The 26,474-nt window shown below is 35.4% G+C and overlaps 1 protein-coding gene across 8 annotated transcripts in view; it reads right to left on the reverse strand.

Moving 5' to 3' along the window:
• The window catches only part of EML5 (EMAP like 5), a 116,842-nt gene that overhangs the window by 9,075 nt on the left and 81,293 nt on the right, over window positions 1–26,474 (reverse strand). For 2 of the 8 annotated variants that reach the window (XM_074908505.1, XM_074908502.1), the window contains 10 exons: window positions 14,008–14,086; window positions 13,180–13,309; window positions 12,403–12,501; window positions 10,279–10,299; window positions 7,262–7,435; window positions 5,619–5,827; window positions 3,514–3,671; window positions 1,127–1,241; window positions 458–646; window positions 79–251 (listed from right to left, as the gene is read on the reverse strand). In XM_074908505.1, coding sequence (XP_074764606.1) covers window positions 79–251; window positions 458–646; window positions 1,127–1,241; window positions 3,514–3,671; window positions 5,619–5,827; window positions 7,262–7,435; window positions 10,279–10,299; window positions 12,403–12,501; window positions 13,180–13,309; window positions 14,008–14,086 — 1,347 coding nt within the window. Of the gene's footprint in view, window positions 1–78; window positions 252–457; window positions 647–1,126; window positions 1,242–3,513; window positions 3,672–5,618; window positions 5,828–7,261; window positions 7,436–10,278; window positions 10,300–12,402; window positions 12,502–13,179; window positions 13,310–14,007; window positions 14,100–21,246; window positions 21,256–26,474 lie in introns of those variants that run through there. The other 6 variants (XM_074908504.1, XM_074908503.1, XM_074908506.1 and 3 more) reach the window with 6 other exon arrangements.

Here is a 26,474-nt window from a genome sequence, read left to right on the forward strand (position 1 = left end):
AACGTAAAATTGTATTTTTAAAAATCAAAATAATACAGATTTCTAGAATACTGCGACAAAGGAATTATATTTTCTGACCTGATATCTTGAATCGCTGATCTTCTGTCCCTTTTTTTCCCCCAAATTTTTAGAGAGGTCACAAGCAAGATAATAAATTCTCCATTTTTCATTCCAATAGCTACCATATCGCCTTCTGGGCTGTAACAAACAGTACGAGCTGCGTGTCCTAAGCTGACTTTGTTCAGCATCTTCTGTGAAGAAATAAAAACCCAGAAAAGTAAATGTTTCTATTCGTTCATATTTCAAAAGTACCTTATGCCAACAGTTTGTCTCTACCAGATGGATTATTCACAGTATACATTAAAAACAGGTTTCGGTTCCTCGACATCACCACAAATCTAGGATTTTTTTTTTTTTTTTTTTCCCCCTTGAACAACCACTGTTCCCCAATACCTACCTTTTCAGCAATATCCCAGAGTCTTACTGTGCCATCTTCTGCAGCAGAAAGGAAAAAGTCTCTGGAAGGATGTGTTGCTAGGCCCCAGATTGGTCCATCCATATGACCATTAATTAGAATGTTACATGCAGCATTTTTCTCTCCAACTTCAATTATTTCAGCATTTCTTGTCCCAACGAGAATTTTCCCCTTGAACAACAGTGGAAGGATTATCTTATATAATACAGTAACTACTTGTGATGAACAATAATAAAGATATAATCCACAGCTATAGTTCTGTCAAGAAGGTTTGCTGAAATCAAATAATCAAAGATAATTTATTTTTTAAACTCCTCTACAATTTATTGAAGTACGAAGCTGTATATAAATCATGATGCTAGTTGAGTTATTGCTTCTAAGCCAGATATGTGAAGTGGGAAAAGAAAAGGAAGTAGAAAATAAAGACTTAGTCAATCTTTAATAAAAATTTATACAGAATATTATCCTAAGTAAGACTAAGATCTTCTGAAGTAGATTTTTTTTTCTGCTGTAAAATCAATTGTAGACACCTTCTAGCTCAACCTTTAAACAAGTACTCATTATAAGAGGAAGCAATGTATCATATATTTAATGCTATAGATCAATCCCCAAATTATAACCTTTATTTTAAAGACATGATCCTTTCTTTACCTTGCCTCTACAAACAGATCTAACACAGTCCGTCATTTGTCCTGTCTCTAGTCTGAAGGCACGACATCGTTTCAGCTCTTGATCCCATAGCTTAACTGCTCCTCCTTCCTTTGAACTATGAAGAAATCAGGAATATATGAGTATAACAGCTGGCACAAAAAAAAGACAAAGTATGAAAGAACTGTATTACTTAATATAAACTAGGCATTTTAGTATATTTTAAATCATTAAAGATTCCAGTTGTTTTTACTGAGCAGGTGACGTTAATATGCTGAGCCTCCAAGCTAAGCAAGAAATACCGATTCAAAGTCCTCATTACATTACTTTGCAGGCAAGCTGAAAGATGGTCGGTGCTAAGCTTAGTCTGAATTTGCAGCTGTGAGGGAATCTGTCTGTGTGAACAGTGTGTGAACAAACTGCCATCTTATTATTAAGACAGGCAGAAATTATCAAAATGTAGTTGAGGGAAATGGGAAAGCCATGTTATTTTACTACTGTGAAATAAATGACAAAAGATTTTCACTTCTGTGAAATAAATGACAAAGATACAGGATAAAAAATCACACAATGTTAACTGCACAAGATATCAAACTAATATGTATTAATCATGAAAGCACTGAGTATTTCCCACCCACTTTCAAGAGAACTAGTATTTCAGTAAAGAACACATTGAAATGAAAAAAGTTTCTAAAAAGAAGATAATGTTTAATGAAAGTTACAAATCTGTTGAGCTGTGCCATTTCTGTCTTCAACGAGAAAAGAATCTCCCCCAACAGAAAATACACTGTTCCACAGTACTGAGCTGCCAGTGTTACAACTTAGATTACTAAACGAACCCTGACTAAGAACTCCAGAAAGCTTAGTCACAATTACTGCTTTTGTACTATTATTACTAAAAGAACTGTAATGAATTACAAATCACTAGTCCTTGCAATGCAATATTCTTTGCTTCCCAATAGCACTGTTCTGACATATGATTGGCCATCATACTCAGCAAAAAGATTTTATCAAAAGAGGCTGGTGAATTGCAATTAAGAATGCCAAGGCAGAAACAAACATGCAATTTTCCTAAGTGTATAATTTGTTTTGTATACTTCCAATACTCCATTTTCCCACAGGAGATGAACTATTGTTTCTTAATGTTATTTATTACTATTTCTTCCAGGTCAAATACTAATTATTAAGAAGCTCTGAAGCTAAGTGATAGAACATTCTCCAAATAAAATCAAGGTGATGTTTTCTAAATACTAGAAGAAAATATTTCAAGCACAAGAATAAATAAGTTTTCAGCTGGGTATGAATATCAACCAGGATCTTTAAGGACTATTTAAGGAAAAGGTAGTTAAGTTGGCCTGTGTCCTGCAAAATGGGGTGCTATCATGCTATCATATGGACTGTATTACAGCCAAAGGTTTTTTTTTTCATTAGCAAGGCACTAAGAAAAAAATAAAAATTCTTGAAGAGATACTTTGTTTACAACCCCAGAAACAAAAGATGTTGCTGTACCTTAGATTTGAGAGGTTTGCCTCTGCCATCATAACTAAACAGATCCTTCCTTTAGAAGAAGCTGTGCATTATGTTGTTATAATATTTAGCATGCATATATTTCATCACAATTGTGCAAATTACTTGGATTAACAACCTCAGTTCAACTTCAGAAAAAGAAGTAACTCACCAAGGTTGGGGTAACTTTTTAATGCTTAAAGCTGTACTTCAAACTAAATGTTTTTGTCTTCTCTCAACAATAATTACGGCTGTGAAAAATACCACTGAACCATTTAGTAACATAAGGTGTTTTCAAGGCTACTTTTTATTACAATAGTTCAGCCCTTTTCATCTTAAGGACAGAGTATCATCTCTTTGATAATTGTGTATTTGTACTTGGAGAAATACTACCTGACTGATGTAATGCAGTATAAATGATAATGCCATAAAATTGATAAAACATTCACATACTTTACTTTACACTTGCCTATTATTTTTAACTAAAATAATGTAAAGTCATCATAAACACCTAAAGAAGCTTACACGTCTGCTTTAGAAAGATGACTGTTATCTAGAAGTTAAAAATACGAAAAACTACTTGTACAGCATTTAGATTCTGATCCATCCCCCTTGACTTTAGGTACTTAAGCAAGGCACCCAGGTCTGGATTCTAGTGACTCTAGGCTTTCTCTTACAATCAACGACAAAAATAGGTACTTGAAGCAGGACTTACCTGCACTTTTGGAGGTGGCAGCTACTTTTTTTCCTACCACCTACTCAGGGATCTGGAAATGACTACTCTTCTAGCTTTGACATCTCAACTGCCTAGTGTTAGATGGGATGAATATGAACCACTTTAAAACAATACAATGCGCATGCAGAAAAAAAAAAAAAAAACTCACGGCCTTTCTTTGCCTCCTGTAACAATCAAACCATCTCTTAATGTGGTATACATTGTGAAAACAGGTCCATTGTGAGCTTTGGCCACAATTCGTATCAACACATGATCTTTCCAAACACAAACATCTCCACTGATAGTACCTGTAAATGTCAAGTTATTCTGAAAAGGGGAAAAATATACTTATCATCTGATTCTAAGCAAGGCAGGAAGAAAAAAATTCAGAAATAAACATCATCATCATTTGCATTTAGGCTAGATTGATTTTATTTGCTCCTATAGAAGAGCAAATTGTAGAAGGCTAATAAGAACCTGTACAAAACAATGAGCTACTATATTCTTGTCAGAAACATGCTTTCTAGTAGCTAATAAGCCCTGCATTGCAAGAAGTAATGCAATGACTTAAGCTTCAGCCATATGGTTTATCTGTTTTCAGCCTATCAGGTGTGCAAACTGTAGTAAAAAGGTAGAAAACCAAGTACAGTTTTGACATTTCACAAAACCAGGCAATTTGCACCTCCTTGTTATGTACATTATGCTTGCAGTCATTTTTGTTGTTAGGTGAAAGTACTCACTGGATTACAGTAACCATTAGTTTATGAAGAAAACAGTTTGACTTAGAACTAAAAGCTGCCTGTTCTTTAATGATGCTTCCTGGTTTTGAAAGGTAACAAAAATAAATTTAATTACCTCTCAAATTTATGGGCAATTTATTAAGGTACACTTAAAACCAACAGAAACTGTTTGAGCAAAACTGTTTTAGTAACTTAGATGAACAATCCTAAAACTCAGTATCCCATGTAGTACTTTAGAGGACCAGTGTGCACATACACATTTGCCAAGAACACTTTCCTTGACTGAACTGGGTTGATGTTCTACATCCTTTTTTTAAGGGGGGGGGGGGGGGGGGGGGGGGGGGAAGTGCCCTAATAAATGAGTAACTAAGAGAGGACTGGAAATTAACTTGGGAGCAGATCCTCTGATCATGCTCACAGCATAACTGTAGGGCTGTTTCCAACTCCTGTTTAGGAGCACCTGACCTAGCTCCTTCTGAGACAAACTCAAGGAAGGGCAGCACTCCCAGAACTACTCCCTACAGGAAGTATGCAGAACATACCAGGTTTGGTTTTATTCCATTTGCACAGCATTTTACAAAACCCCTGCAAGCTTTGCATCCTCAGACAACCTCATACCAGGACATACTTCAGGACATGCAGCATACAGCCTGATATTCACACTAAGAATCTATCCCTCCATAAAAAGGTTCACAGAGATTTCCCAAACCCCAGACTAATGCCTGGGCTGTGCATCTCTAAGTTATCACTTGGAAGATATCTTGTTGCTTTGTCGGACTCTCCCTTAAATCGGAGAGAGACACCACTCTAGAAAAGAGAGTCTCAAGAAATGTGAAAACCACAGGACAGTTACAGTTTCAAAAATCAAAATCAATAGTGTAAATTCAGTCTGTACCCAACAAGCAGATCAGCAAGTAGGACAGTAATACACACAATAAAAGAGAAGCACTACTTCATGAGAGAAATCTTTGGCTATCTGTCCAGCTGAAGAGATAAGTGCTGCTCATACAGAGCAACTTCGGAAATGGCAAAGACTTGGAACTTAGCAACAAGGCCTGCATCTGTCAAAAAACACCCCAAAGCAAACCAAAACTCTACTGTGGTTGTCAACAGTCACAGGGTTAACAAATGCTCCAGCACAATGCTGCTCTCATGTCAGCCAGAAGTAGTAATGTATACAGATTATAGAACAATCACCCCCAGGCAGGCATAAAATTAGCCTCATCTCTACTGTTTGCTTCCTGCTGTCTAGAGTCAGCTTTGTTTTACCTGGATTAAATACCAAGCAGTGTATTATCAGTCCAAAGCACCTATGTTTGTTCCTTTTGAAAACATACAAATCCATAATCTTCTTTCTTTTCTGTTCTAAAGAAAGCTGGTATTAATTCTGACTAGCAGGCAACTATTAGAAACACTAAACTGAGTTTAATAAAACTGACATTATCAGGTTAGAAAAGCTTATTGATTTGAATAAAAGAAGAGTCAAAAGATTTTTGTTTGCATGTATTCTAAAATAGTTTGTTGAGGTACGTACCGCTCCAAAAGCTACAGATAGCATTGTTTGCATTCGGGCATCTTCTATGGAGCTCAGCAGCCCTTTTTTACTGAGAAGAGCTCTTCCAGCCAGTGTCCAGAACCTCACGTGTTTTACTCCCACAGAAACAAACTGAGTATCTGAATCTGGTCTGAATTCTGCTACAAATATACGCTGGTTATGACCAGCTCGGCTGGCAATTTTGGCACCTAGCAGAAAGAAAAGACATTTTGAATTCACTGAGAAAAATATACATTTGTAGTTTAAAAAAATATAAAAATTATGGGAGAACGATGAGTCATCCAAGGCCACACAGGTCAGGAAGAAAAGCACAAACTGCTCCTAAATTAAAACTAAATTAAGATGCAGATCAAAAAAAAAAAAAAAAATCATTTAATAAGACCCAGTAGCAAAGCGTAGCACCTAATGAAGGTACCATCTACTTAGAATTTTTAATTTCCTCAGGAGTATAAAAGAGTTAGGAGCTCAGACGCAAGTCAGTTTCCATCTCATCTTAAATTCCTACGACTCCTCTGAAAATCTCAAACTCTGGACAAACTACATGAGACATGAATGACTTCTCTGCAAATTTTGTCTAAAGTTAGAAAACTTTCTTCTTTTGCAGAAACTGACTTGGTTACATATGGTCTTAGATTCAAAGGTAATGCTTTTCTAGTCTCTTCAGATGTGTTAAAATCAGACATTTTGACCCATATGAAGATTACTTCATCTGGATCCTTAGCTGTCATGTTGAATGACTGTATCAGCTCTTAAGAGTGAGCACAGGCACGTTCTGACTGAAACAGCAGTGAATTGCTGCATGGGCTATTACCACACATCCTTCACACCACCCAAGACAGTATAAATACATATTTGGCACTGCATTCAGCTCCACGGCATCTAGCAGACAAGCTGTGAAGGATTACTTTTTAATAACTTGATAGCTGATCTTTAAACTTCTGAGAAACACTAGTTGATGAACAGAAATCTCCAAAGAGAGAGATGACATAAACCCCTAAGACTAGAAGAATCTGTTTCATAATCTGGGCATGGCTTTGCCAGACAGAAAGGAGATGAAGAAAGCAGCTGACCAAATTGCTTTAGCCTAAATCCTGTACTCAGATCAAAGCCAATATGAAAACATGTAGTATATCTTAAAACACGAACTACATAGCTACACAGAGAAGCTGTACTGGCATCACATTTCTGCAATCTGCATTTTTTGGGGGATAATTTTGGGAGTACAACCACCTAGGCAATAATCAGGCTTTAGAAAAGAATAAGAAGAGAGAAGAATAGAAAACTTCTGGGAACAAAAAAAGACTTTATAGAGTTTTTACCAAGCAGCAGAAATGACTTGGGAGGGAAAAAAAAAAAAAGAATGAAGACTAACATTTTCTTTATTTATTCTAATGGGAAATCAGTGAACTATCTTGATCTTTAGACAACAGTTCCACAGGAGATACATTTAGCAGTTATCAGAAGGGGTAAGTACATTTATTTTACCTGTTCTTGTTCAGTGCACAGCATTTATTACAATAATTTTCAATCTGCTGGTATTTTTATGTTGCAATTGCTCTTGACTCAAGCCAACAAATCTCCAACAATGGAAACACATTTGACAAAAACAATCGCTTTCCTACCTTCCTGCCACTTCCAAATGGTAATGGTGTGTTCGGGATCCAGCCCTACGGAGAGCAGCAGTTTGCCAGTGGCACTAAAACTGACTGAGCAAACCCCCTTTGAATGGTAGCACCGCAGCACTGACAGGGTCTGTTTGTTCATTGCATCCCACACGTGAATAGAAGGAGCTGTAGCTACACAAATATAAAAACATGTAATTAGTATACATTTTGAAAACATCTAATGATTTGCTTATTGAAGCAGTTAATATTTTTAGTAAGACACAAAATTGTTTTGGTCAGATGGAAAAACAAAAAGAAAGAAAAGAAAGAAGATTTTGGCCTCCCCTTGGAAACCAATTTATGGCAAACAGAATCATTAAGTAGGACTAAGAAGTTGGTGTCATTACACTACTGGAGATGAAAACTTTGCTTAATCTGTTACTGGACATCTGAAACAGAATCTCTGAAAGCAAGCTCTCTTCTGTTTTTCTTTTAGTAAAACTTAGCTCAGCATACAAACTCAAAACCCCTCATAAATATTAAGTAGATCATCAAGAATGTAATTTCTACATGGGGCTTCTGGACAACTGATAGCTACAGAGAAATTAGTTTACAGTGCAAGGCCAAAATCTCCTTTTCTACAAAGTGGCCATCTGTCTGAAACGCATGCTCTCTTAGGAGAGCATCAGCTGAATAATCAGCTTGCTTACTGATGCAGAAGAACACTGTTTAATTTAGTTTGCATTGTTTAGACTGCAAATTCTTTGCAGTAAGAACTGTCTTTCCATGCTACTAATGTATGTGATTATTTCCATTATGATGACAGCTAGTTTTTTTTAGTTTTTTTCCAAATGCCATGCCTTCTCCAAAGATCTTGCAATCCATGTAGTTTGCAGTCTCTGAATAGTATTTAGGGCATTTCCAGGACAGTAAGGTTCTCTCTCAAACTTCTTTATTTCTGTCTCTAGTAAATCTGACTGCAGAGTCTGGAGGTAACTAGTCATTACCATAGACCCAGATTCACATAAACTAAATTCTAGTTCAGCTCTATGCTTTTGTTTCTAACCATCTAAATCTAGTCCCTCAAAGGCACACATATGATGAGAAACAGTAGGCACAAGGGCCTAGGTAAAATTTTAGCCACATTAAACTAAGTTTTTGAGCCCAATTCCACAGCTGTTCCAAAACAGTCTTTAGAACAACCTTTCTTCTCTTTCGCTTCAATTTCCTCTCATGGCACTAACATACTATTATCATCACCTTTTGAGAGGTACTACCGCATAGTATAGACATTCCATTAAAACAGAAAGGACAAGGGTTGGCAACAACTTGCATGCCTCAATATTTTCAGAAAACTCCTTGCTGCCCTTATGGGAAGCTGAGGGGAAGGAAAGCTTTATTATGTCTTTGAAGTGTTTTTTTTCTCAACAGTATTGCCCTTGACCCATGCATCTGCTCTATAACCTATAAAAAAAGGGGCAGACAGAAACTTCCACCTGGATTTCAAGAATAAGAACTGACAAAGATTTGCAGGACAGAGAACTTGGACTCTTAAGTCCTCCTACTTGATGGTGTTCTTCTGAGAGTCTCTGTCCTGACATTGCGTCCTGATTGTGGAGTACTCCAGCTGTTCAACATCTGCTCTCACAAGAGAGATTTTCTAAGGTGTCATCTCCTTCTGGGAGAAGTTAGATAAAGCTACCATCAGCTGGCAGGACAAAAAATATCTTCAGTAAGATGAAGCAAATCTATACCAAGTCATTATGAAACTTAATTTGCCATTCCAGCCTATAACAAACATTATTGCCTCAAGAAACCCTGTTGCATCACTGTGGACAACAGGATATTGGAACTAGAAAAGCAAAAGCTGTTGGTAAAACATGTGCCAAATAGCCATCTAGAAAGTTTAAGTGACACTATGCAACCTTCTAATGAAGGCAGACAACAGCCTGGATTCCAGACTAACGGTTCCATGAAGAAGAAAAAAGTAACAGTGCTGGTTTCAGGCAGCGACAACAGAATTTAGTAATATACACAAGCTCAAACTAAACTTGCAGTAGGAAGAAGGCAAGTGAGAGAGGGAAAGCCTCCAGGCATTATATGCAAGAGTAGAGACGTTCTTTCATATAAACAACCATATCATCACTGTTTCTTTTATACAGTTTAGAAGTGTGGGAAAATGTACCTATATATATTCTTCCTCCCATCCTTAGAGCAAGCACAATTTGGCATATTTAAAAGAAGTCAACACACATTAAAAATGCCATTGTACATTTGTTCTTCACAGAACAAAGTTTAGATCCACATGAAGATTATTATACTTTCTAGGTATACACGAACACACATTTATGCATCTCTGAAGATGTGTCACAAGACAATTATGGCCGCTCCACAATGAACTCATTCACACATGATGGTGATGAATTTTTAAGATTGCAGTTGAAAAAACAACATATTAATAAAAAATAGCTCAGTCAAGACTGTCAAACTGTCAAAGACCCAAAATGATACAGAAAAAAATTAAACCGACATCATAACAAGCATTTTGGATCAGTGGTAATAACTGCATGACAATCATACATAAATGTGAAAGGTGATTGTTGGTTTTTTTTCACTCAGTCACCTAGGCCTCCTCAATGGAATTTACTTTAGAAATGCTTATTTTAAATTATACTCAATTGAGTGTCTAAAACAGATGGTTAATTGTCAGCCCCAACACGTCTAGAAAACCTGCAAGCGTACACAGGAATGCTACCAGTAGCAGTATGTATTAGAATTCGCTGATCACTGGGCAGCAAGGAGGGAGTATGTTATGACAAAAGTAGTTTTTAAGTGTGTTCTAACATTTTAATTGTTTCTATATTTACAATTTGCAGAGCTGTTGTGGTTTCTATTCAGTGCTGACAGTAATATGACTGATACAGGGTTTTAATAAACTAAAAATTAATCCACGTCACTTATTGCTCTATAAAGCTGTAGATGGCTACTAGATAGGCTAACTACACCTGAAGACGTCAAAATTTTATTTCCCTTACCTGACATATCTGCTGAGTCTCCTGTAATGGAAAAGCAGCAGAAAAATAATTAGACCAGAAATAAGATAAGTGCTAAAGAAAATATATGCCACATTTAGTGTCATTTCTTCACACACACCTTGATGTCATCTCTTTGCAATGCAGCAGCACCAATACTGCTTTTAGTGTTAAAGATGAACAGTTACTGATAAAAGGCGGTCACATCAGAAATAAAAACTTGTAGAATGAATATATTTTGATTTCCATTTTGAGTTACAACACAAGAATCTAGTTTTGGTGTATGTTAGGTCTCTCTCTGCCAAACTAAATAAAAAGCATATTTTACATGTTACTGATAGTTTAACAAATTAAGTGAAAAAAAATGCTGATTGCTATTCTGCTAAGTAGTAATGCTTGAGCCTGATCTTGACAAGTGGCAAATACACCCAATGTTATTCTATAGGAGCATTAAAAAAAAATCATGATTATAAAGGTTCAGGTACTGGGAAGTATTACCAAGACTCTGCACAACAGCATTACAGTTTAAAAATACTTGAAATAATGTTTCTATAAATCTTTTGAAGATTTAAGTCATGATGGTAAAGTTATGTTTGTGCCAGTCATATCAGTAGGAAAAGTAGTAGCAGTTAAGTATGTTCTTCATGGAGTATGCACTCCTTAACATCTCTTCAAAATCTAAAAATAAGTGTTGTTTGAAGATATTTTGCTTCCAGCTCATTTTTTCAGATTTAATTCTCTCCTTAAAAACATGTTTTGCAGGTTAATTTTTAAGTGTAATCAGCTCCTAATTTGTATGCCTTAATCTACATTACAAAGCAGTTTAAATTATTTTACTGCTAGTTGATGTAGAAATTCTTATGAAATAAAAAAGCATTAAGGGTCCTATATTTCTTCTTGGGTAAGACAAGCACTGAAGAAAACCCTTCCAAAGAACAAATTTTCACATTATGCCTACATTCTTCCTGTATATTCTAACATATGGAAAGGCAAAAAGGGCCAGATTAAGAAATACACTGAAAAAGCAAATTCCTAAAGACAATAAAAGGTCTGTAATTCCTGCAAATGTTCTTTGCAATCAAACCACAGGCAAAAATCGGCTGATAACTTTTTCCATTGGCTGATAAATAATTTCCATTAATGATTTCTTTAAATCAATGTGAGGCAAGAAACTCACCAAGAAATGAAGAGTTTTAAGTTAAGTAGTTATTACTATCAAAAAGTCAAATTGAGTAAGACATGCACCTAAAAAGCCAAAAGACAGAAGGAAGCAGGTAACTGACAAAATGACCATATTTAGATGAAACATCTAATACAAAGCTACAGGGGAAAAAAAAAAAAAAAAAAGCTATTCTGGCTAAAATAAACTAAGGGGTTTTTTTGTATTCTACGGACTAAGAAAAACAATGTGGTTTTGAATCCGCTGAGAAACAAGTGAAGGTATGAAAACAGAAATTAAGTTGTAGGACTACAAAAATTACACTATTCTGCAAAATCTAGAAACAGCAGTATTAGTGCAGCTACGCAGATGCACAGTGGGTTTTCTTTCTTTTTTTTTTTTAACGTGGTTAGTTCATAGATCAATTTTAATATTCCTATGAAACATACATATTTTCCCCCTAAATCTAGGTTTATCTGTAGAGAAATACCATTAAGGTTTTAGTTCTGCCTAGAATATTACAACTATGTATTACCAAAACACCAAGTAGGTATTATTAATCTGTCTGATGGAATAAAACCTACATGAAGTGACATCTATTTTAAGAATTCTATGTTTAGTACATATAGAAATGAAATATAGCTCAATTAAGCTTCTTTGGAAGGGCTAACACAAGCTGATAATTAAATAAAACCAGACTAATTTCATGGGGCTCAAAATTTCTTAAAAAAATATTTTTGATAACACTCCAAACAAAAGATAAGCTTGATCTTCTTTAATGCCTCAATATTTTTTGTTCAACTTTATTAAATTACACCCAAAGAAACACATAAAGAGGACAGGTAACTGAGTAACACTCATACAAACGGAGATAGCATAATCAAGTATTTTTGTGATTTATCATGAACTCACAAGGCCCTAATTGCATGCTTTTATGTTAATGTCTTTTTACAAAAATACAAACATACCTACTTGGCCAGTTGCCACTATGTTGGTAAACTTGGGGTGCTGATTTACAGTGAGGCACAAGATATCATCATTGTGTTCCTGGTAAAAAGACTGAGAGCCTAAAAAAAAAAGTCCAACTTTAACTAAAATATTTATACACATATAGACATGGTTAATGTTTGAAAATTTTATAATATTTGTTAGAAAACACATTATAGTGATGTTGCAGTTTGAAGCTTAAAAGCAGGAAACAGAAACTCCTCATTTTTTATCCTGATCTTTAACACATAGCACTCAATAACTTGGAACTAGTCCCTTGAGATTTCTCCATCAAGTTGCTTAGACATACCAGAAACAAATGGCATGTGTTACCCTTTAAAAGGTCTAAGTTATCTAAACTGAATTGGTTATTGGGAATGAATGTATGTGATACAGAGCACTCAAAAGTAAACCAAAGAAAAAATAAACTTATTAAAAAAAACATTGAACAACTATAATGACCCCACTGTTGAGCTGGTTTAGTTTCTGTGATCATTTTAACAAACAAATTTCAGACATCTAATGCCAAAATAATCAAATCTTTTCCTCCTTCCAAATTCAGTTACCAGAAACGTTTCAATATATTTAGTTTGCTTATACCAGCTCTTATGAATCATCTACACAGACTGAATTTTCAACAACAAATAATAACAATTTTCCTACATATTTTTATAAGATTTAAAGCATACCAATTACTTCATAAACTGTAATTCCATGTGTGTGAAGAAACATTTATCCTCAAGTGAGTTTTCTCCTACCTGTTGCCACATTATACAAGATCCCAATAGATGCAGTATGATATATTACATCAGCACCATCATTCAAATAGTGCACATTGTTTCTACAGTCCTTGCCTCGGTACCCAAATACCAGCTCCAAAATGAGGTCCTAAAAAAAAAGATATTTACATCTATCAGTACTCAAAACCTTAAAGCAATTATGAACTTTATAATCTTCAAGGTCCTTATGAAGTAAAGGAAAAGGAGTTTAACAATGTCTCAAACCAACAGAAGCTGAGATCCTGCCTTCCCTGTCAGCTTTTATTACTGCTCATTCTTGCCGTACAGTCATGTCATGCTATCATCTCTGTTTGGTGTATGCCGTAGAATATTTATATGTGTATACACACAGGGACATATACACAGAAAGAGATACTCATACACAGGCATATAAATAAATTTTATGTTTAAAACTGTTAACAGTGATGAATTTTAAACAAAGTTTTAAAATAAATTTTAAAAAAATTGCAGTAAAAGATGTTTAGTTTTATTAGTGATAATACACCCATTAGCAATCCAGTTATCAAAACAGAATATATTGTTTTCTACACACTGCATTCAAAAGGTTTTATTGATACTAAGAATTAAGTTGTGGTCCATTTCGCTTGCAAAAAGAAAGTAGTATTGGGCTTTTATGGATTAAAAAAAAAATTCTCCCTTCTTTTGCTATTTACTCACTATTTAACATTTCCATCTTTGATAAATTTAAAATGAAACAATTATTTAGTGTGTCCACAAATGTGTCAATTTCTGGAAAAAAAAAAAAATCCTAAAAGGAGAGGAAGAGGACATCAATGTTGTTCTTACCTCTATAGGCCTCTTTTTCTTCCCAACATTATTTGTCTGAAGTTTCTCCGGCTGTGGCAATGCCCTACTAACTGGGGGTCTGAAATAAAGAACTGTGAATAAGAGAAGGCTGTCCGTCACCCATTCCATACTAACACAGTACCTTGGAAAACTTATAGCTGTATCCTGTTTAACTGCTATTTGTATTCATCTTTAAAAGAAACACCTCTGTCAAAAATATCCTACCTTTGTTTAACATGTTGGGTTTTCCTACAATTCTTCAACAATCCATGCAGTTAATGCAAAAGCTTGTTTTACAATAAATGACCACTGATGCAACATTCTTAGCTTTTTCATGCTGTGTTCTTAAGGCATTTCCATCTTCTCTGTAGCATTTTTTATTGGATATACTTTAAAATCTTACCTGATCTAGATACTAGAGATAATCATTCCTGTTCCCACACGCCTTCAGTAGGCCCTAACTTTTCCTATTTTTGCAATAGCTTGTAAAGAACACCAGGTACACCTGCCCATTCACTCATATCAACAGAAACAAGTTACTGATTGACACTCAGTTGGAAGTAAACCATCACCATGCAAATGCATGAATATCAGCCATAACTTATGTTCCACTGTTCTGAATAGCCCAGATTTCATTGTTTGATAAATATCTGTAACATATCTTTCAAATTATGTTCAACTGTTCATATACAAAGAACCATACAAACCAGTAAGTTTTATTTAATAAAATTATGAAAGTATTTCTAGCAATTTTCAGGAGCACTGGTTATGGCTTATATATATATATATACAGCATATGTGGCCATGAAAAGAAACCTGTAAGTCAGACCCTTAAGAGGAACAATTTCAAAATAAATTCTACATATAGATTCAGTGAAATCTAGATGATTTAATTCATTAGGCAGTGTGACAAACTACTATCACACATAAAGCAACAGCTCAGTTCTCTTTCATATTCCCTTTTTAGTATGAAGTATTTTTAATTCCTTCTCTGCTCTTAAATGAGTCTGATGCAAAATAATCACTATGTCTTTTCTAGACTATGATTTATTTGTACACTGTATGTTTTGAACTACATTCAAAAATTATTTTTTTAGTTATGAAAATAAAATACCATTTTCTGGACTTTATTCCTCCATTTTCCTTGCCTAATTTTAGTACGATTTATAGATTGATGTCATGCCACCAATCAGAAGATTTGTACATATTATAATGCAAATTATAGAGCAACTATAAACTGTGCTCTGAGATGCTTCAATTACTTCCTCTGTACTTAAAAGACTGTAAAGTACCACTGGGGGAAAAAAAAAAAAGTATAAAAGAAAAACAGATGATGAAAAATTTCTGTCTGGTAGAGAAGTCTGTCAGATGCCTGGATCACCCAAACATGATCAAGTTTATTGAAACTCACTATTGTGTTAGATAGGGCCAGAGGAAGGTAACCAAAACATTTAATTCAGCATTACAAATTTAGATTTTATGAAACAGAAAACCTTTACGACAGAAAATCCAAATACAGATCTAAAAAGAAATAATGATGGTTTACACTGTATAGTTAACACAATGAGTCTTTTCACAGGGAGGGAATATGGACGGTATTAAACAAATTCTTATCAAAGCATAAAATAATATTTTAAGTTAAAAAGCAAATTTAAGGCATGAAGGAAAATAACTAAGGTTCATATTTTAAATTCATTCATAAATAAGTGCAAATTAAAACAGAGAACACTAATTGAAGTACAGAGAAATACTTTTGTAACTTCACAAATAATAGTAGTCTAACAGTTGTTTTTTCCTACTCTAAAATTCTTACTCTTGGAAAACAGACTTATAATAAACAGGCATTAAAGGCAAAATTTAGAGGACATCTACCATATATAGCAATGCAGATCAGAAAAGTAGTCCAATGTGGACATGCACTAAAGTTCTCCATGCTCAAAAGACAAATATCAAAAGATAGCTGCATTTAAATATACTCTTTTAATCCTGCTTGAAATATGTCTGGTAGGAATGTACCCCCAGAATTCATTCCCAAAGGTCCTCAGTTATAGACTTTTCTCCTCTCTGAGGTCTCCAGTTAGAAGGAATTCACATACACCTTGAGACAGAAAAACAAGACATTTCAATTTCTTTTGCAGTTACAGCCTGTACCTAGCTCACAGACTGTCCCTTAGTCTACAAAGGTGAAAAAAGTATCCTCCTAACTTTTGAAAAAGGGGAGGAAAAGCAAACCATGCATAGTCTAAGCTGCCTTCACCACCTATACAGGCATGTTGGCCAGCACAGAAAGCAAGTAATACATCTATTTTCTGTCAGCAAGCCCAACACCCAACTTCATGACCACTCTTGAATCACTACTGTCTCTCACCAGTTCTTTCCAGGCCTTATACTCAATGTGAAACACCTAGCCTCCCCAGCTATTTTCCAGGTCCTTTCTTCTGTTTCCTCCTATCACCACTGACTCCCAGCATCCTCTTATCTAGCCTGTCATTACAACAACAGTATCACTAAGTATGACTAAAATTCTAACTTTTTAATTTTAAAAAATAAAGAAACTACACTTTTATTTGGAAGTTTCTAAATTATCATCAGAAAACACTCCCAATAGGTCACAGTATTTATCATACTATATGGAGAGAGGTCATCTGAAGTTTTACAGGGGGGAAAAAAAAAAAGAATCTTGGACCGTATTTGTTCCCCATCTTCACAGCAAATGAGTAATTTCCGTTGCAAATACACTGATCAAGAGGTAGTAGGTATCTATCTCCCAGTGCCATAGAAGCCTTCTTATCCCTGTGTGCTACTCAAATTGAATCAAATCCAACTAAGTAAAACTACTGAAATGCATGAAAACTGAAAGGCACAGGTTCTGTATGGGGAATGGGCTTTCTGAAAGCACTTTAGTGACACAGAGAATAAAAACCTGCCCTTACTCATTCAAGTAAATGAAGAGACAAACTAATACAGCCCAGGTCCAACTAAAATTTGCTGGGGCATAGGGGTGGGGTGGTAGAAATCAGACAGCTTCATGAAACATCTGAGGTAAATTTACATTAAGATTCCCTCTTCTCTAATAAATAACCTTTTTTTTTTTTTCTTTTCTGATACCTTTCTGAAATGGTTACACTGACTTCCCAAAATATTAAGAAATAAAGCTTTGTTTGGGTTTTGGAGTGGGTTGAGGTTTTTTGCATATGAATCTAAGTACTGCTTAAAACTGAACAAATTCTAGTCCTTACAACCTCTGAAGTTAAATGGCAAAATAATAACCAGTTCTCTGTCCGTGCAATCAAAAGTCTCTAAAGAATGAACAGGGTTAAGAACTTAAATGAATTGCACATACCCATGATTATACATATCCTGTTAACTTATGGCTAAGAATTATAGTTATTAAAATATATCTAATACCTGATTTACATAACTGGTTAATGATACAAAAGCTACTAACCATTTTTTTTCCTACCTACAGTTTAACACTTTGAATTATAATTAAAATTCCTTAATTCCTTTGATACCTCCATAATTGCTGCTCATTTATTAAGTAACTAGGAGCACACTAATAAATGCAAGAAGTTCCTTAAAAAACACTTATACAAAACCAGTTTCTTAAAAACCACTTACATAATGTTTTTATATCTTTTTTTTAAATTGAGCAAACACAACATGTACCTTCCTCTTTTTAAACATGGAAGTCAGGAACAACTCTGAAGTGATGGAAATCGGAAGATTGTATACCAGTGATTCCAGTGGTCCTAAGCACTAGTTTCCCCAAGAACCAGAAGGGGGGGGGGGGGCAGTAGGGAAGAGGAGCCTATAAAGAGTATCAAGGTTCACTAGTTTTCCACTGTCATGTTACCTCTCATCCCATGCAGGAGCTATAAAATCCAACAGCAAGTAGAGACTATTGCAAAAATGTGAGACTGGCATGCTGTTTGTTGTGCATGCTGCTTCTACTGGCACGTGTAGAACTTAAGAAGGCTTCTGGAGGAAATGAAATCAAGCTGTCAATGACATATTAAGGACTAAAAAGACAGTCACAATGCTGCCTTACTCAGCTGTGAAGCATCACCACCCATGATTGCCAGCTGAAAAAAAATCCAAACCTTCTCAAAGAAAGGGAAGTGGAAAAAGATACACTCCTCTTACAGTTCCAGAGAGCCTTCCCAGCTGAGCAAGAGGCTTTTCAGACAGCAGGGAATCTTTAAATGTGGCTCCCTTAGATTATATTGCAGGCAGCACAAGGAACAAAATTGTCAGATTCTAAATCTAGTTATCTTGCATAAATTTCTTTATTACTGTGAACAGCAGACTAAGAAGCATATCAGTAACTAGTGCTGCTCTTAAAAAAAAAAAAATCTGTTAAAAGTAGCACAAGAGCAAATTAAGATTTCAGATCAAACACAGAAGACTACTATGCATTCCCATCAAAAGTTGCACCTGATCTGAAGCAAGAAGTCCAAACAGTAGGGAACTGAGTCCAGTTCTCTTAAGACAATTCCTAACAATCTATTAATAAAAATACTTTTATGCCCATCTCAATTTAGAACTTCTCAGGAAAAAGGCATTCCCAGAAACACTATTATTTAGGAGGAACAGTGTAGATTTATCAGTTGCCAGAGGCTAGTGCTGTTTGACAGATGTTGCAATGATACATAAAAATCGGAGACTGAGGGAGGACTGCCTAGGTCTGGTGAGATTCAAGGAAATAAAAAAGATACATCTAAAACAGCAGAGGAAATCCCTGTAATTACACATTTGAGAGAAAGAAAATGGAAAGTAGGTTCAACAAGTTTTTCCTGGGGAAAAAAACCAAACCAACAAAACCAAACCACTAAAACCAAGTTTAATAACAGTAGGAAACTTGATGACCATAGGTTATCCAGACAGCTCTGGAGTAGAAGTGAGTAATAATCCTGGTTCTGAGCATGCAGGCAGCATGCAAGGGCTGTAGGCTTCATCCCTGGAGGTCAGTCCTGCTTTACAGGTGAGGGCAGGGGAAGATTGAGCAAAATTGTCCAATCCACCTCCTGCTCACTCCAGAATGCTTCCAAATATTGTAGATTTTTAAATTCTGATTTGTCATGGACAATCCAGCAACAGTCTTACTACTGTTGCCCTAGAAATTGATAAAACAGAGCATAAAGAGCCCTTCTTCCATTTGTTATCCTCACATTTGCCACAGAGCACTCAAGCCTCATTTCTTTTATTCTCCCCCCCATTTCATTTATGTCCCTGACAGAGGAAAAAGTGAGTTAAAGCCACAAAAGCATGAAAACTAAATAGAGCAGGAGAGCATATCTGCAGTTTCATGAAATCAGTAAAAACTGAAAGGACATGGTTCTGGCACAGGTTTATGTTACTACTGGAAGCGAAAAGTTCTCTGATGCTTGGATCTAGAATATGGCATTTTATAATATTTGGTGTCTGCTAAACCTTTGTGATAGAATGTGAGAAGAGGTAAAACAATTTCACATTATACAATCGCTTTAAAAGACCATCTATATTTAAAGGCTGTACAGATAGAAATGTAGGTTGATAACCATCCTTTGCCACTCATTAGAATACATTTACATTTGTACATTACCATACAAAAGAATAAAGTGAATGTACACCAGTCAACAAAACTTGACAATTTATACTCAGCTATATTATCTCACAGGTCACCTGAACAATTTATACAAGTACCCATCTGGGAAAGATTAACTATATTGGTTCAGAGCAGTGGAACTGGAATGCAAATTACAAACACATATGTGGTTTTTTCCCAATTAAGTTTCAAGATGACAGCTTCTGCATTTAAAAGAAGGAATGTTGAAGGACACCAGAACACATCTTCTAACTGCTTTTTTTAAAGGTGCAAAAGATGCAGATATTTTTCATTTGCTATTTAATAGTGCAGGAAAGTGACTAATGGCATATACAACACACAGTGGTCATATACCTGCATGTGTAACTGGCTGCATGTTCAAAAACTGCATGCAAAAGATGGGAAGGAGAGCAGGAATAACATTTTGGGGTAAATGCACATATGGATGGGGTCGCTTTGAACATGTGGAAAGTTCCAGCCATCTATCATAGGGGAAACAAATACCTTAATATTGGCACTTTACTTTCAACACGAATATAGAATCATTATATATATATCTTAATATTTCTTATTATGAGACAATAAGGAGTACAAGAATTTTTAAGTAGTTTCTGAAACAAAAAAATCCCTTTTTTATGGTTTGAGATATGGTTTCAATATTACTGACACTGCTACCCATGTTATCTTGTATTATGCTGTTGTATTTCACTCCCTCGTCTTATTACTGATACTGAATTTCTAAAGTTACTAACAGAACAAGGAATAGTCTTCTGTAGTTAATATGAACTGCCATGAATTCTTTGAGCTCCATGGTAACTTATGATAATGTCAACTACAACGTTTATTTCGGTCTTAAAAATCCAAGTGTTATTTTGGGCATGATTTCATACAGCAAATTACAGCTGTTGGTACAAAAGTCCCTTCCTGTGAGGGTCGCCCTAGCTGCACCTCATACTTGCAGAGAACTTAGCAATTGTTTTTGCATTAGCCTTCAGCATGAAGTGACTTTCACTGCCCTCTCAAAAAGGTGCCAGCAAGCCTGAAGTAGAGAATTAATTTTAAAAGTAGGAAGTTCCATCTATTCACACTTGGTAGATTTTCAGAGTCACTTGTGAAACCTTAGAGATCTGATTTCCATTAGAAGACAATGAAACCTGCTAGTTTTTAAATATTGCTTCTCGACAATGATTAGTTATAATTATTTTCACGTGTCCTATGACTAGTGACATTTTGTACACACTAATGTGGATATAGTTAATCTAATACTTAAATAATTTAGCAAAATATACACCTTGACATGTCAGGTGAGACTGTCCCATCAAATGTAAAACAAGCCAGTTTTGAGGTGGATAGCTGTCCACTGGGAACTGGAAAGAGTACTAATATCTATATTTTAATAAATATCATTGAAAAATACTATTTGTAAAACATAAGCAAGTTTAATGGTCCATAATTTTATATTGGTAGATGAATATTTAGCTTATTGTATGGAACAGAACTACTATGAATACATATAAATTTAACATTTATAATACAGCAATATTGTGAAGAGTGACAGGTGCATGGCACAGCACCCAACATGACAGATGGCTTTGTAAGGAAATGGGAGATGACAGCAAGATCTGGACTAGATAGTAAAATAAAAGCATTACCTGGAACCTCTTTTCAGCAGCAGGTGGGAAAGAGAAAAGGTTTACTTATACAAGTTTGGCTGAAAGCTATGTGTCAGTGAATTATTCATAGAAATAACTATTACTGACTTTCTGGTTTGTTTACTTCTTTTACAACAAGGGGATTATTCACAACTTCACAGGTTATGTAAATCTATTATTTGTACAGAAAACTCCCATTCACTTAAATGGGAATTATAAACGTGTTGGCATGAAAATAGAATTCTTGGGAATGCCTCCTACTGTAAACAGAGAAAGAAAGCAGAAGCAGACCCAAAAACCTCTGAAGTATATCAAGTATTTAAAGAGTTGGCAAACACAACACCTGAATTACTCAAAGAAAGGTTGTGCTGGTTTAACTTCAATAAATGAGCTGATGGATAAACAGTCAGCTTATTATTAAAGATAGATGTAAAAGTTTATTCATAAAAATACATTTTTATACTGAGATACAATTACCTCAGCTAGTCAAAATGTGTGGAGTACTGAGCACTGCTGACATATACTGTTTTTTCATGATTATTTAATTCAGTTTATGTTGACTGAAGGCATTTCAGCATCAGTTTCACAAATTTGTTTCACTGGATGAGTTTTCTCAAACACATATGATGAATACTCCTATATTTGACTAGCCAAAAATCATTATTAACCCTCAGAATATATGGGCATGTACAGATAGTTGTACAGATATTCATAATATTTGTACTACACATGGGTATTTTTCATTAGTCTGATTAGCAGAAGCAAATCAAAAGGAAGTGTACCTAAGAACTACCAAGCAATTCCACTGCAGCAAGGGGAACACTAGTTACCAGGTTTTTTCATTTATAGGTGAAGCAAAAATAATTTTACTCTCACCTATTAGGGAAAACCCTCCAGAAAATTAAGAAAACATTGTTAACCACTTACAAATGGATTCCGACCCCCAATGAAAACAATCTGTTTTACTGAATCTCTTCTAATTAGTTACAAATTTATTTTGCCATGCAAGACTGATGCACTACTTCATACTGGAAAGAGCTAAACCTTTTCTCCCAATACAATTCAAACTTGAACAGGTTTTACAGTCAGTAACATGCAATTCTTCAAGGACTACAGAATTCAAATATCTTCAGATATTTTTCAGAATAAGTCTTATGCAAGGGAAATGAGAGCTTCTCCAAGAATAGAGCACAGTTTTCTCTCACAATTTTCCTGAGTCCACTGAACCAAATATTTGCATAGTCAGAGGAAAATTTTTAGCTTTTATTTGACAGTTTCAATTCTTTAATCTCCAATTCAACTTTTTCAATCTCATGATTTAAGTATGGAACAAGATTTTCCACATGGACCCCATGTGACATATCTAATTATTAGCTGGCAAATACTGACATATATGGAGATATGATCAGATGTCTAACTGGTACAAGGCAGATTTCATAAAAAGCTTCTGTGCTGCCTTCATCACTGAAATGTGCAAGACTTATTTGGAGCCATATTCAACCTATCCCACAATATATCTACGTTTCAGTTACTCTTTTCTTGAGCTCTTCGATAAATGCATATTGTTCATATAACATTTCAGGTTCTGTTGATAAAGTCGTTCTACACAGATCATAACCCAAATAAAAATCTTCCAACCCTCGTCACTGGGCCATGCAGTTTGTTCCTCTAGACTTTTACTTCCTGGTCACATTTGATTATTTTAGTTGCAAAACTAATAGGTTTTTTTCCTTGCATTCAAAACTGGAGATTATTTGGTAAACCTTGATACTTTGGTAATTGGCTTTTTGATTTCCTCAGACATGAGTTTTACCTCAGTTTTGGGAGGAAAAAATAATTACCTCAAACTGGTAACAGGAGACCATTCCTTTCCATAATGTTGTTCTAGTCTATTGCTAGTGATCAGAGACATAGTAATAGAAGTAACTAATGATAATTAAATTCTTCTTTGTGAAGAACAAAAATCTCCAGAAGTTTCAGGGTTTTCAATCTCAAATTTAATGCCCTGCACTAATGTACATTCCACTGTGCAGAAACCAATTCACAGAAATGTTACCTTCAAAAAGCCCTGCATTCTTTCTAAAGCTGTTAAAAAAGTTAACTTAAGATTTAAACTTTCCTGTTATCTAATTTATTCTGCAAAAACTGGGAGAACACAGAGAGCAAAGAAGCTGCTAATATAAAGTCCTTTGCTATAATTTTTGATTACTAGCTTCTCCCCTCTCCCAAATCACACAAGTTGGCAATGCAAAAGGAGAGGAAAAAGGTATTTTTTTTACAAAAAGAACTTTGGAATTTGTGTTATCTACATTCATATCAAAAGTCCCTGGAATTGCAAGCAGAAGAATCTAATTGCATTCTGTTCGTTTATACAAAACACATGGAAGATGCTTGTACAAAATCTCTGAATTTCTCTTTCAGTGGCAATTACAGGTGATAACTGTGAGGTTCAGATAAAGGAAGACTCATTTCAGTAGCTTTCTCCCTCTCTCACCCCCTTGCAAGTACAATTCCTATAGTGGGCAGTTCTCCCTTCTCCCAGTCCCCACCTTCACCTTCTGCATCTTGGGCAATGTGGCTGGAGCCCTTATGTATTAGGTTACGTATTTTTGCCTATGACCTTACACATACACAACAAAATTCTCAAGACCAAAAAAAAAGTAAAACTTGGAAGCAATTTTGCCACAATGTCTGGTTTTGAATTGCATCTGGGAGTGGATGCAGAACATTTAAGGAATTTGCAAAAGATACAAAACACTGGGATCTTCCCATACAAGAATCTCAGCATGTGGACTGATTTATGGTATGCATGTATTAAGAGAACAGGATAGTGATGACTGAGAGACAGACTCTTTCAGAGGTTTAGTTGCTTGCAAATCTTTAGTATGGTACATTTATGGTGAAAAATTAAACCAGAATTCCTGGTTGTTTAGTTCTGAGATCTTCTGGTACAGCCATTCTTATCTAAGGTACATTAAACACAGCATTGCCCCTTTGACAGTGACAAAACAGTGAACACTGAAGGGAGTTTAAGAACAGAATAAGAATGCAGTGATATTCTCCAGATTCTTCTCCCAGCCTCCAGTGATTTGCAGTTCAGGGAACAGCGGAGCCAAAACTGTTTTCAAAATTAACTATCCATGATGGATTTATCTTCTGAGCAATTTACCTAGCACAAAGACATACTAGGAAAGCACTTTTAGTAAAGGATAGAAATGGTTTTCCAATTTATTTTGTGCTGCTGAATATCCATGAAGCTATTACACAACCACATTAGACACACAGCAGACATCTTCACATAAAAATAATATATTTTAATATTATTGTTCAGAAATTACAAAAAATTAAAATTAGACATAGGTGCTGCCCTCAAAGCCAATGCCATTTGGTGTTTTCAACAGAATTTAAAGTATTCCAATGTCAATGATGTATCATCTTAATTTTACTCCTTCAGAATGGCATATCATTAGTAGAGGTGGCCTTAAACTACACCACAATCAGACCTTAAACCAACTGAATCTGAATTAAATCTCGAGTTCAGGCATCCATAAATTCTTCAAAAACGTGCCTGAAATCTAAGGCTTCCACAAATTTCTATTCTGCATATCAACTTTTACAGCACTAGCATCTCTAATTTAAAAAAACCCCACAACCTCTCTCTCTCATTTTCTTTCTAATACTGAATTGCTTAGGTAAGACTGTAACCAAAAAAAGTCCCAGAAAAAGCGGAGAAAATCACGTTTCTTCTGAAGGAAAAAAATAAAGGCAGTGCTGTCTAGAAGTATGAGTTGATGCAACTCACATATCGAACTAATGTGTTAGTCATAAAAAAGATTAAGACACAGAAATGTCCGCTGCTCCAAGTAAAACTGTGATGTTGTGAAGGAGAAAATAAATATTTTTAAACTTCTGCTATTGCAAGGAAAAAAAGTAATTTATGAGCAAAACCAGAAAACTGAGAACAGGACACTACCTCTGTTGGAGAGCAAAAATAATCCTTTGTTCACATTCATGTTATGGGAACTGCATTTACTTTTTGAATTAACAATCACTGGAAGAAAATTGTTACGCTACACCAAACACAGAATCTCCTCTTCCATACTTCAAAGAGAAGCTACCTACCTACCAGACTGGCAGTGTTTCACAGCCTCTTTTACTTATTCTCCCTTTCTGACCATAGGGATTCTTTCATTCCTTTCTGCAGAGCTTTAGCAAAAAGGAGTTTTGCCAGAAGTTTTGATGCTGTTTTGACTCACCTGGTGATAAATATTTGAATTTTTGATAGACTAAATGGCCTAAAACTCTGCTTTCCTATGTCATCCTACTACTTACAACATAAAAAGTGAGATCAACTTCACCTTTCTAATAATATTAGAATCAAAATCACTTTAGTAAATCAAGTTTTGGTGCCCAACTGAGATATTTCTGACTCTACATCCATGACATGGTCTTGGACTACAACTCCTGGCCTCATAGATGTGCTTTTGTGAGACACAAGTAGGAAACAGATGAGATTTCAGGTATGCCTCTTCCTTTATTTTATTATTCCTTGCTATTTATCTCATTTAATACTCTGGTTACTAAAAACCATCTTCCTTCCACATAAAGGGAACTTCACTACTCAGCTAGGGTTTATGAATTCCACTTCAGCTGTCAGGTACAACAATCTTAAGAGTAACTATATTTTTGGCATGGTCTTTGAAGTCTTTACACATAGCCTCAGAGTTTAATTACCTACAGTATTTATCTCATCTTCTCGCATAGAGAATTAAACTCTTCCTACACTCAATAGTAAAAGAGGTTCAGATACTTTCTGATAAAGAATGTCTTTTTTACACAAAGTCAAAATTACTTGAAAGACATTCTCAGAAGCACATTCCACACTGGTAGGTACCTGTGATCCTGAGAATACAAGGATTCTAATAAAGTGTTGCTACAAGAAACATCTGTTCTAATGTTTGGCAGTCAGTATAACAAGCCTACATATAACATGGAATGCCAGATAATACTACCCACACTCTAAGCGGTTGTATTGGATTTGCATGGAAAGGTTTTGGTAGCAGGAGGGCTACAGGGGTGGCTTCTGTGAGAAGCTGCTAGAACCTTCCCCTGTGTCTGACAGAGCTGATGCCAGCTGGCTCCAAGATGGACCCATCACTGGCCAAGGCTGAGACCAGCAGCAACAGTGGTAGCGCCTCTGGGATAACCTATCTAGGAAGGGGGGAAAA

Source organism: Athene noctua, chromosome 6 (assembly GCF_965140245.1).
Source record: "Athene noctua chromosome 6, bAthNoc1.hap1.1, whole genome shotgun sequence".
In the NCBI taxonomy this organism is placed as follows: domain Eukaryota; kingdom Metazoa; phylum Chordata; class Aves; order Strigiformes; family Strigidae; genus Athene; species Athene noctua.